Source organism: Globicephala melas, chromosome 15 (genome assembly GCF_963455315.2).
Source record: "Globicephala melas chromosome 15, mGloMel1.2, whole genome shotgun sequence".
NCBI classification, from domain to species: domain Eukaryota; kingdom Metazoa; phylum Chordata; class Mammalia; order Artiodactyla; family Delphinidae; genus Globicephala; species Globicephala melas.
In genome coordinates this window covers 39,441,854-39,454,945 of record NC_083328.1, presented here as the reverse complement: position 1 = coordinate 39,454,945, position 13,092 = coordinate 39,441,854, and the positions used below count along the sequence as shown (strand labels likewise).

The 13,092-nt window shown below is 41.9% G+C and overlaps 1 protein-coding gene across 3 annotated transcripts in view; it reads right to left on the bottom strand.

Annotated features, from left to right (window-relative positions):
* Positions 1–2,380: 2,380 nt before the first annotated feature.
* The window catches only part of SEC23B (SEC23 homolog B, COPII coat complex component), a 39,497-nt gene continuing 28,785 nt past the window's right edge, over positions 2,381–13,092 (bottom strand). For all 3 annotated transcript variants that reach the window (XM_030872443.2, XM_030872444.2, XM_060285515.1), the window contains 3 exons: positions 10,839–10,994; positions 10,392–10,457; positions 2,381–2,853 (listed from right to left, as the gene is read on the bottom strand). In XM_030872443.2, the coding sequence (XP_030728303.1) occupies positions 2,764–2,853; positions 10,392–10,457; positions 10,839–10,994 (312 nt within the window). In that variant the 3' untranslated portion in view covers positions 2,381–2,763. The remainder of the gene's footprint in view (positions 2,854–10,391; positions 10,458–10,838; positions 10,995–13,092) is intronic.

The window sequence follows — 13,092 nt, the reverse complement described above, 5'->3', positions numbered from 1 at the left end:
GACTTGGAGCAATCAGACCTCTTACTGGTGGGAACATAAAATATCACAACCTCTTTGCGATACTGGCAGTTTCTTAAAAATTGAAGTACCCCTACTGTATGAATCAGACATTCGGTTCCTATTCACCCAAAGGAAATGAAAACATTATGTCCACACAAACGTATGTATGTGGGTGTTCACAGAGCTTTATTCATAAGAGCCCCCAAATGGAAACAACCCAAATGTCTATCAACTAGTGGATGAATAAAGGAAATGTGAGTCTATCACTCCATAATAAAAGGAACTACTGTACTGATCCATGCAATTGCATGGATAAATCTCAGATGGGTAATGCTAAGTGAAAGAAACCAGGCACAAAAGAAACCAGACATAAAATTCTGGAAGCAAATTCATCTATAGTGGGAGAAAGCCGACAAGTAGTTGCCTCCGACCAGGGTGTGCAGAAACGGAAGGACTAAAAGGGGCCTGAAGAAACTTTGGGGGCTGTGGAAATGTTGTGTCTTGATGGTGATGTGATGGTGGTGCTTTCGTGGGTGTGCACATCTACTGAAACTCATTGAACCGTACACTTTAAATGGGTGCAGTTTATCGTATATAAATTATACCCCAATAAGGTCGTTAAAAACGAAACAGGAAAATCAGTATTCTGTTCCAAGCTTGCTTCTCTTCTCATACTGAGCAACTTTACTCATGTTATTTACTTTATGACTCTCAAATATACGCCACATTCTCCTGAAAGATAAATACATACTAATTACTGCCAACCTACAGGGCGTTTTCAGTTCTACCCCACAAGCTCCTGAAACTCAAAGAGTGGCCAGGATTGAATTTATCCCTACCCCTACTGCGCCCCAGCCCCCAAAAGGAAAGAAACCTTTCCTGACTCACCCTCTCACCTAACACCTCATCTGTCACCTGTGTCTAAAAGCTGCCTCTGTTGAGGCCTCGGCTGGATTCCAGCCTCCTTCCATCCGGGCTGCCACTCTCCTAATTGATCATTTCAGGAGTTTCCTTGCTTTCAAGATGGAGTTTATAGTTACTAGGCACACTGGCTCAGTGTCTCCCTCTTGAGATGGCTGCTCTCCAAAGAACACTAACACCCACCTCCACGTTCTTTGGAAACAGCCACCAGCACCCACAGGTGGGACCTGCATGGCTCAGGGTGCCCCTCGGCACCTTCACTCTCTGTCACTGGAGAGACACCAGAGCCAGCTGGGTCTATCACATTCCTCCTGTCAATTGGAAACAGGCCCAAGGAGGAACAGTTTCAACCCTAAACTGGATACACAGGCTTATGTACTCTTCTATATGATCTACCTCAATTCAAAATTATATCCCAAATATAAGAAAAATATTCTATGGAAAAGGTACAGTAAATAAAAGCCTTAGGCATTTAAAATGTAATTGTTAAACATTTTAAGATAGGAAACCCACCCAGAATTTAGAGCAGAGGTTAAGATGGCAGTAAGTACAAATTCAAAAGATAGAGCATTGGAATCAATCCAGATGGTCCGACAGCCAATTAATAGGAGTTCCCAGTTTTACTTTTCTACATAGCACTCATTAGCTTCTTAAAAAATTATATAATTTACTTCTAATTTTTTAATGTTGGTCTTCCCTACCCAGAATATAAGCTCTGTGAGAATAGGAATTGTTTTATTGGTTACATTCCCAGGCCCTAGAAGACTACTCCAAACATAGCAAATACTGAATAATTATTTGCTGAATGATTGAAAAAATGCCTCCAAAGTTTTGAGATAAAATTATTTTGGGCCTAGATTTTATACTCAGTAAAGCTGTCAGGTATGAAGGCAGAACAGGTTCTGTGAATTATCTCTTGTATGCTCTTTTTAGGAACAGTCACTTAAGGCAGCAAAATGACTTATGAGATAAAAGGAAAACTGCAACTAACCTAGGAGTCCAAACAAAAGAAATTCCTGGATGACAGCTGTCCTAGCAATTGGCCCATGTTAAAAGGGGATATAACCTCTAAACAAGGATGAACTCCACTGAGTAAAATACGCTGTAATTTTTTTAAAATTGAGGTAACATTGGTTTATAACATTATATGTTTCATGTGTACATTATAATTCAACTTCTGTATGCACTACAGTGTGCTCACCACCATCCAGCACCATCCAGTTGACGCCCTTCACCCATTTCACCCTCCCCCACCCCTTCCCCTCTGGTGACCAGCAATCTGTTCTCTGTATCTCAGGTGAGGTAGGAACAGTGCCACTCCAGACCACTCTGCCTCAATAAAGTTTCACATATTTCTTACTTTTCCTTGTCTGTTAATGTTAACAATATCCTTGACAGTAAATGAAGATTAAGTTCAGGAATTACCTCTTGGGGAATTTACTTAAAACACACAGAGACCTCAGAAATCAAATTTGTATTAGCATTATTTTAACCAGTGCTTCTTCATCCAGATTTATTTCCTTTCTGATCATTATGATTTTCATGTAAGCAAGCTGCCAAAATACATTAGTTCTGATTTTATACAGACTCTAAAAGTTAGAATACAAAAAGCATATAAACATCTACCGGTACCAAAACGTTTATGACCTTATAATTTTATGGTGTAAAGAAAAGGGCACAGATAAGGAATACAAGCAAATTAAAATCTGAAGAGTTACATAACACTTCTTTTGATTATTTATTAAAATGCAGCAGAAAAGTAAAAGGAACGTTAAGCCTTTACAAACAACTGTGAGCACAGTGTGACCGTGTTTTCCTCCATTTCCTTCTCATGTCCTCAGCTCAGCAGGCACTGGAGACAGCCAGTTTCTTCAAATGGTCCATGAACACCTGCAGGCTAACATCATCAGTCAGGATGGGCGCTCCTGTTTCCTGAAGTTTAATGAAAAAGGTTTACTGGCAGGTTTCTTAGAAGCTGGTTGGAATTCATGCGTTATTAAGGACCCTTCCCCTCACAAAATTAGCAAGTGCTGTCTGTCTGCCAAGAGCACTCCTGCCACCCAGCCCCGTCCTCTGCCTAGCTAATCTTTTCAACTAAAGCATAATTTCCTCACAAAACCCTTCCCTGATCCACTCATATCAGGTCATTCCTGCCACTACAGACAGTTTTGAGCATATGCCCTTCTACTTTACCCCACTGTGTAGTTCTGATGACTCATCCAGGGTCTGGCTCCCAGCAGGCATGAACTCCTGGGGGCCCACACGTCCCATCTCTCATCTTCCCCACCACCCTGCTGCAACCAGCTTGATGCTCTTAAATGATCTGCTTACAACAGAAGCTTGGTAACAGCGTATTCACAATGTGTGAATCAGTATCCACTAAACAGATGGATCTCTGCACTATCAAGAAATGCTTATGATTCAATTGACGTTAAGGGAAAAAGTATTGAATAGAAACCTTGATTTCTAACAAGATTCCAATTTGTTAAAAAAATATATACATATGCACACACACAGATATACATGATATATACCTTTTATATTAACTAGAAAGAAGCCAGAAGTACTTAACTCTAGCTAGTAGCATTCTATGTAATTTAAACTTTCTTTCTAAAATTTTTTTTTACATATACTAGTCTTCTAAAAATGAAACGGTACTACTGTTATAATCAAAAAAGTATAAGCATGATTAAAGTTTTATAAAAGGATTTCTCTGGGAAGAAAGAGTAGATGTACTTTTCCTCATTCCTTCAACTAAGTACAACTAAAACCCCTGGATGTTTTATATAAAACAAACATAAGAAGACTTTGAAAGGTGGTGAAAAGACAGCATACTAACTAGAGACCCTGGGATGCAGGGAACCACACAGTGGCCAGTTCCCAGGGCTTCCTTTTTGCCTCACGCATGCGCGCCAGACTTGGAGCTGAAAAAGCTGGCAACAGTTACTGAGCACGGACAAAAACTACAACAAAAAGAGCCCACTTTCTCTAGCAAAAGACCAGGGCAGCCGAGCAAGACAGAAAAGGCTGAGCGGATCGTGTAGACTTGCACCCCTCACATGGCAGTACTGAGGGACCCAACAATCCCACCACGGTGGCATCAGAAAAGGCCAAGTATGGGGCCAGGGATTTCATCCCTGCTGGCCAGTAAGAAGTCTCCCTGCACCCATGGTGTCCGCAGAGACCACACAGGGAGCCTGGACTTCCACCCCACACCTGGTAGTAATAAGATGTCCACGCCCCAACCTCTGGGGTGGTATCAGAGAAGGCTTAGTGCAGAGAAAGCACTTTCACCATCACCCACCAGTGACAAGGCCACCTCCACAGGAGAATCAATGGGAACCAGGTGGGGAGCTGGAACTCCCGTCCCCACACACAGTAACAAGAAGTCGCCCTCCACCTCACGTGTCAACAGAGGCCAATGGAAAACCTGAACCCCTGTCTCACCTGGCAGAAATGAAACAATGTACCACCCCCTTCCCTGCCAGAGCAGTGTGACAAAAAGACAGCCAAAACAGGTTGAAATCAATCCAGAGTCTCATAACAAATATGAAAATGTCCACGTCTCAATCAAAAATCACTTGTTATGGGGCTTCCCTGGTGACTCAGTGGTTAAGAATCCGCCTGCCAATGCAGGGGACATAGGTTCGATCCCTGGTCCAGGAAGAGCCCACATGCCGCGGAGCAGCTAAGCCCATGCACCACAACTACTGAGCCTGTGCTCTAGAGCCCATGAGCCACAACTACTGAGCCTGCGCTCTAGAGCCTGCGAGCCACAACTACTGAGCCCGCGTGCCACAACTACTGAAGCCCGTGCACCTAGAGCCCGTGCTCCGCAACAAGAGAAGCCTCCGCGAGAAGCCAACGCACCGCAACGAAGAGTAGCGCCCGCTCGCCGCAACTAGAGAAAGCCCGCGTACAGCAACGAAGACCCAACGCAGCCAAAAATAAATAAATAAAATACATTTATATTTAAAAAAAATCACTTGTTATACCAAGAGTCAAGATCTCAAAATGAATGAGAAAAAAGACAGTCAACAGGTGTTAACACTATGAGTTGACGGTGTTAGAATTACCTGACAAAGACTAAAGCAGCCATGACAAAAATGCTTCAAGAAGCAATTAGGAACACACTTGAAACAAATGAAAACATAAAGCATCAGAAAAGAAATATAAGACAAAGAAAATCCAAATGAACATTTTATAACTAAAAAATACAGTAACATATAAAAAGTTTGAATGCAACAGCAGAAAGGGAACAGAGAAAAGAGTCAATAAACTGGAAGATAAAAATAATAGAAAGTACCCAACTGAGCTGTGGAACTACAAATGAACTAACATTTGCGTCACTGAGGTCCCAAAGAGAAAGGCAGGCAAGGCAGGCTGAAAAAGTATTGTAGAAAGTAATGACTGAAAACTATCCAAGTTTGGCAAAAGGCATAAATATACAGAATCAAGAAGTTGGGCAAATTCCAAATAGGATAAATTCAGAGAAATTCACGTATGGTATTTCAACATTTGAAACTAACAAAGAAAACATTTTGAAAGGGTCCAGAGAAAGATTACATTTTATCAATATTTTTCAACTGCCGAAGAAAAAGGACTGTCAACAGAATCTTATATCCAGAGAAAATATTGTTCAGGATTGAAGAGGAAATCAAGAGATTCTCAAATGAAGGAAAACTAAGAGTCTATCACCAGAAGACTTACCCTGAAAAGAACTGCTAAAGGAAGATTTCTAAACAGAAAGGAAAAGATAAAAGAAGAAACTCTGGAGTATTAAGAAGCAATAAAGGACACAGTAAGCAAAACTACAGATAAAAATAAGAGGTTTTCCATCTTCTCTTAGATTTATAGATTATGGCTGAAGAAAAACTGTAACACTGTCTGGTGCACACAGAGGAAACATTTAACACAATTATATCATAAATGGGAGAGGGTATAGGGACATGAAGTGAGACTGGGGTAGGTTTTCTATACTGCATTTGAACTGGTAAAAAAGATAACACCAGTAGACCATGATAAGCTAGGTACACATAATGTAATGTAATGCTCTAATATCTAGAGCCACCAAGAATAACCACTAAAAAATGCTACAAAAAGAGATATACTAAAAAAACCACTGTGAACAAGTTAAAATGGAATTATAAGGAATGTTCAAGTAACCCACAGGAAGGAAGGAAAAAGAAAACAGAGAAATGAAAAGCACAGAAAACAAAAAAATAAAATGGCAGACTTAATAAGCCCTAACGTATCAGTAACTACATTAAATATAAATGGTCCAAATAAGCAAATTTATTATGAATTTAGCAGAGTAGATTAAAAAAATATATAATGATAGACGCAGGTTGAAAGTTAAAGGATGGAAAGAGGTATATCATGCAAACATTAATTTTTTTGCATAAACAAAAAGAATAAAAGAAAGATAAGTGTGGGCTTTATAAAGGCCAGATAAAGTAGATAGTAGTGCAAACAAAATTACCAGAGATAGTGGGGACATCATATAATGATAAAAGGGTCAATCCACCAAAAAGAAAGGGCAATCCTAAGTGTGTATGCAACAAACAACAGAGCTGAAAAATATGTGAACAAAAACCTGACAGAACGCAAAAGAGAAACAAACTCACCATTAAGAGTTGGAAACTTCAACATCCTCTCTCAAAAACGGATAGAACTATACAGATAATCAGCAGGGATATGTAAGAACTCAACACCACCATCGACTAACAGGACTTAATTGACATTTATAGGACAATTTATCCAACAATAGCAGAACGCCTATTCAAGTGACCATGGAACATATGCCAAGACAGACCATATCCTGGGCCATAAAACAAACTTCAACAAATTTTTAAAAATTGAAATAATACAAAGTATATCCTCTAACCACAATGTAATCAAAACAGAAATCAATTAACTGAAGACAACAAGAAAATCTGTGGAAACTAAGCAATATTTCTAAATAATCCAAGAGTCAAAGAAGAACCCTCAAGAGAAATTTTAAAAGAATATATCAAATTGAATGAAAATGAAAATACAACATAATCAAAACCTGTGGGACACAGCAAAAGCAGTACTGCAGAGGGAATTAAGAGCACTAAATGCATACACTGAAGAGAAGTCTCACGTCAATAATCTAAACTCCTATCTCAAGAACCTAGAAAATGAAGGAAATAAACCTAAAGCAAGCAGAAGGAAGAAAATAAGGATTAGAGCAGATATAAATGACATTGAAAATAGACAACAGAACAACAAAAGGAAACAAGTATTCAGATTGGAAAGGAAGAAATGAACTGTCCCTACTTGCAGAAGACATGACTGTCTATTTTTTTGTAAAAAATCCCAAGGAATCTACCAAAAAACTCCCAAAAGTAATAAGTGACTCAGGAAGGTCATAGGATATTAGACAAGTATACAAAAATAACTTTATTTCTATATATAGATGGTTGCTGACTTATGACTTTTTGACTTTATGATGGTATAAAAGCAGTACTCATTCAGTAGAAACCATACACATTTTGAATTGTGGTCTTTTCCTAGGCTACCAACATGCAGTATGATCCTCCCCCGTGATACTGGGTGGCTCCCAGCCACACTGATCATATGGGTCAACAACCAAGACACTCACAACCATTCTGTTTTTCACTTTCAGTACAGCATTCAATAAGTTACATGAGATATTCAACACTTCATTATAAAATACGGTTAGGTGTATTAAATGCATTTTCAAGTTATGATGGATTTATTGGGATGCAATCGCCTCACAAGCTGAAGAAGATCTGTACTAGTAATGAACAACTGGACAGTGAAATTAAAAGTACAGTACCATTCACAATCACTCAAAAAAAAAAAAGAAAGTGAAAATACACAACACCGATGAAAGAAATAAAAATAGATTTAATAAATGTTCAGGGAATTCCCTGGTGGTCCAGTGGTTAGGACTTGGCGCTCTCACTGCCGAGGGCCCAGGTTCAATCCCTTGTCGGGGAACTAAGATCCCACAAGCTGTGCGGCATGGCCAAAAAAAAAAAAAAAAAAAAAGTTTATAAGAAACCTGTACAAGGGCTTCCCTGGTAGCACAGTGGTTCAGAATCCGCCTGCCAATGCAGGGGACACGGGTTCAAGCCCTGGTCCGGGAAGAGCCCACATGCTGCAGAGCAACTAAGCCCATGCGCCACAACTACTGAGCCTGTGCTCTAGAGCCTGTGAGCCACAACTACTGGGTCCGCGCGTCTAGAGCCCATGCTCCGCAACAAGAGAAGCCACCACAATGAGAAGCCCGCGCACCGCAACGAAAAGTAGCCCCCGCTCGCCACAACTAGAGAAAGCCCGCACACAGCAACAAAGACCCAACACAGCCAAAAAAAAAAAAAGAAACTGTAAACAACCCAGCTGTCCTTCAATGGGTGAATGATTAAATAAAATGCAGTATGTCTATACCACAGAATACTACTCGGCAAATAAAAAGGAACAAATTACCTATATATTTGACACTTAAATGAATCTCTAGATAAGTATGCTGAGGGAAAAAAGCCAATCCCAAAAGTTTACGTACCATGTGGTTTCATATATGTAACCGTTTTTTTTTTAAGTAAATTTATTTATTTATTTTTGGCTGTGTTGGGTCTTCGTTTCTGTGCGAGGGCTTTCTCCAGTTGCGGTGAGCAGGGGCCGCTCTTCATTGCGGTGTGCAGGCCTCTCACTGTCGTGGCCTCTCCCATTGCGGAGCACAGGCTCCAGACGCGCAGGCTCAGTAGTTGTGGCTCACGGGCTTAGTTGCTCCGCGGCATGTGGGAATCTCCCCAGACCAGGGCTCAAACCCGCGTCCCCTGCATTGGCAGGCAGATTCCCAACCACTGTGCCACCAGGGAAGCCCTATGTAACCGTTTTTTAAAAATTGAAGTATAGCTGATTTACAATGTTGTGTTAACTTCTGGTGTACAGCAAAGTGATTCAGCAATACATACATACATATATTCTTTTCCATATTCTTTTCCATTATGGATTATTACAAGATATTGAATACAGTTCCCTGTGTATATAACACATGTTAACTTTTTAATGACAGAATTATAGAAATAGAAAATAGGAGATCAGGAGAGAAGTGAGCATAACTATAAAAGGGCAACATGAGAGATCCTTGTGCTGGTGGAAATGCATATCTTAATGTCCTGGTTATGATACTGTATTACAGTTTTGCAAGATGTTACCACGGGGGGGCGGGGGGACTGGGCAAAGAGCAAAGGGGATCTCTCTGTATTGTTTCATACAACTGCATATAAATTTACAATTACCTCCCAAAAAATGTTATAAGAAAACAGAATGAAAGAAAAGACTCATTTGAAGGAGAAATAAATGCTAGGAATAATTAGATAAAGAAGGAAATTGGGGGCTTCCCTGGTGGCGCAGTGGTTGAGAGTCCGCCTGCCGATGCAGGGGACACAGGTTCGTGCCCCGGTCCGGGAAGATCCCACATGCCACGGAGCGGCTGGGCCCGTGAGCCATGGCTGCTGAGCCTGCGCGTCCGGAGCCTGTGCTCCACAATGGGAGAGGCCACAACAGTGAGAGGCACACGTACCGCAAAAAAAAAAAAAAAAAAGGAAGGAAATTGGAGCCTAAAAAGTGAAGAGGAGGCAGAAGGAATGGTGAGCGTGAGTCCATGTGTTTGCCTTGCACTCCCGGGGGAGACAGAAGTGTGGGGACTCTGGGCAATGCCACTGTGTCTCCGAGGGAAGCACGTGGAGGCCACAGTTCAGTGTTCTGTCCTCTGGCCTGAACCTGTCAGACTCTGCTGTGTACTGCAGAAGGGGATCCACACAGGGCATGTCCCCACCCCCAGCCTACACAGAAGTCCCTAGTCCCCCCTTATCCAGGGTGGGCAGCTTCCAAGACCCCAGTGGCTGCCTCAAACCACAGGTAGAACAGAACCCTGCACGTACTAAGGTTTTCCTGTACAGGTGCTAATTAATATTGGCATATACAGTGTGGAAACACTGGACAAAGATAACGCACTCCCCAGGTAGGAGGGAGCGGGAAGGTGTGAGATTTCACCAGGCTACTCAGAATGGTGTGTAATTCAAAACTAACGCATTATTTCTGGAATTTTCTGACCACAGCCGACCTCAGATAACTGAAACCTTGTAAAGCAAAAATATGTATAATGAGGATTACTGTATTATTCAAAGTTTTCTTCCCAGCAAAATACCCAAGTTACTCTGTCTCTGGGCCAAAAGGGATTCAATTCAATAAATGTGTAGATTTATTTATTTATCTTTTCTTTTTCTTTTGGCCGCACCTTGCAGCTTGCAGGATCTTAGTTCCCCAACCAGGGATCGAACCCAGGCCCCGGCAGTGAAAGCTCCGAGTCCTAACCACTGGACCACCAAGGAATTCCCCAATTTGTAGAATTTAAAAACAAGTTTTTAAAAAAGCAGCCTGGCCTCCTCCTCAAATACCTGACAATTACTCACCTGTCCCCAAGCATACAGGTTATTGTGTGTCTGAGATGGATTCACTTTGGACAAAAGGAAGCGAGCCTTTAAAAAAAAAACGAGAGAGAGATTTAGATTTAAAGATTAAAAGTGGCATTAATATTAGTGTAATAGAAAAAAAGTTTTTACATTTTTTTTGTTAAATTAGAAACTTTTTACCACATAGGAACCCATTTCTTTAGTTTAAGCCCAAAGCTTCTCCATTTATTAGGGTTCCTGAAACATGAAGTGTATTTCATTCTGGCAATCCTCTACCTTACACCAACATATTCTGACCACTCATTTAAAAAGAAGTCATATTTGGAAGCTGACCTGTATGTCAGTTTATGTCACCATATAAGATACGAACCAGGCAGTTTGGATTTATAGCCATGAGAATGCATAATAAAGCCAACAGAGCATCAGGGCCGGGCTGGGCTCGCTCACCTGGCTGCCTCCGTGCTCCGTGTTGATGTACCGCGGCATGGGGAAGCGCGTGTGCAGGATCTCCTGAGCATCGTCCAGGGGTGCCTGCAGAAGGTGCTTGAAGTTTTCGTACTCAGGCATGTCCTGGTAGCCCGCTTTCTGCCACTGGGCTATGGTCTACACCAAAACAAAGAAATCAAAACTACCGTGGAGGTGCTGTGATGACAACCTTCTCTGACGCCCCTGACATTCTAACGTCCCACCCAGAACTTGTTTCCAGTGACGAAGTCTTCTGTCGAGAGAGATGAGTGTCCGAGGGGAGCCATGTGGAGCTTCCAGGAGCATGAGTAAGCCGAGCACTGCGTCCACGACACTGCCACCTACACAGTCCCGCCAGAAATGTCAGTGCCCACCACACCTCCCCTCCCCTTTCTAACTGTACTGACAAACACCCCGGATCGGGTGCCCCAAGGAGCCCTGGGCTCCCCTGCTTTCCACCTCCCCCGCTATCACTCGGTCTAGCCCTCACGTCCTCACCACCCCTGGTAGGGAACGGGGTTTGCCGGCTTCCTATACAGACTCCACTGTCCTTTCTTTTTCCTGGTGGTACAATTCTCACGCCCTCCTCCAGGGCTCGGCAGTCCCACGGGCGGGTGGGACCGACTCCACCCCAACCCCTGCTCCCCTGGGCCCCAAGCCTCTTGGTGGTGGAGATAAACTATAAGAATCAAAGCATGTGTGTTAATTAGGCAACAAGCAGAAGGCAATACACCAAAGCGTGGAAAGGAAAGACTGTCTCCCCAACTAAACATGGTGTCTCAATCCTTCTTTCATTCCCGTCAGCAACTGTGTTAGGAAACACACCTTAATCACGCCGGAAATGAAGAAATACTCACTGACTGATTAATATATCTTTATAACTAAACGGAAGTGCTTTCACATGTTACTTGGGGGATACTAAAAAAGAAAGCAATGGAGAAAGAAAATGGAGTAAGAAGACGTAAGAAGTGAGGAATGTGTTCTGGAAACAGAACTGCTGTCAGGAGACCAGCCTGTTCTCACCTCCGCCGCGGCGCCAGCGCCGTTTCCCAGGTCTTAATTTCTGACTGGCTGGCAGCGTGGAGGGAATGCCCATTGGCTTGCTTGGGACCAAGAGTTCATAAGAACCCCTGCAATCAGAAGGCTTAGGACTTTTAAAGGGTGAGAGCGAGGTCATCTGCCTTCATCTTTAGAACCTATCCCTTGCACACAGAAGGTGCTCAATCAACGTGTAAAGGAACAGGAGAGCGGCTGTAGTCAGAGATGTCTATAAGGGATGAGCTGAAGACACAGGAAGCTCCTGAAGGCATCAGTGGGAACAGCAGCTGGTCGGTCACCCAGCCTTAAGTCTAGGACCACTACTGACGACCTGGCACCTGTGGCCAAGTGGCTAGCAGAGTGGCTGTTAATACGCTGAAAACAGTTTAAAGTTATAAAATGCCTGTTAGTATTAGAAAAACCATTTCTTTCTAGGGCATTAAAGAATGCTGAAACACAATTTACATCTTTTCAGGACATTTGAAATCACTTCTAATATACAGACATCAGGAAGTCAAGTCAGTTGTTAAAGCAATGTACTAAAGGTAAAAAATGTACAATAGACAAAAAAGAGAATATATCCATGAATATAACACTCAGTTAAAGGATTTTCTCCTGAGGAGCCATTCCTTTCCTTAGGGCATGAACCTCTTTGAGAAAGAAATGCATGCCGCCCTGAACACCATCCACAGCCATCCTAGGGATCCACAGACCTGGCGTAAGGTTCACTGGGCCACATTATCTCAGAGAAAAAACTCTAGTCGCAAACTTAGCAGTATTTACTAGTGACTCTAACATAACTCTGAAAGGACAGTGTGAATATAAAAAGCTTACTGACGAAAAGTAAACTGATCTTGCCTGACAACTCAGAAAGCAATAAATCATAGTGATTTAAAAGGACCACCTGAAAAACAGTATGGAGGTTTCTCAAAAAACTAAAAACAGAACTACCATATGACCCAGCAATTCTACTCTCCTGGGTATATATCCGTAAAAAACAAAAACACTAAATCGAAAAGACACATGCACCCCAATTTTCATAGCGGCATTACTTATAATTGCCAAGATATGGAAGCAACCTAAGTGTCCATCAACAGATGAATGGATAAAGAAAATATGGTAGATATATAAATGGAATACTACTCAGCCATAAAAAAGAATGAAAATTTGCCATCTGCAACAACATGGATGGACCTAG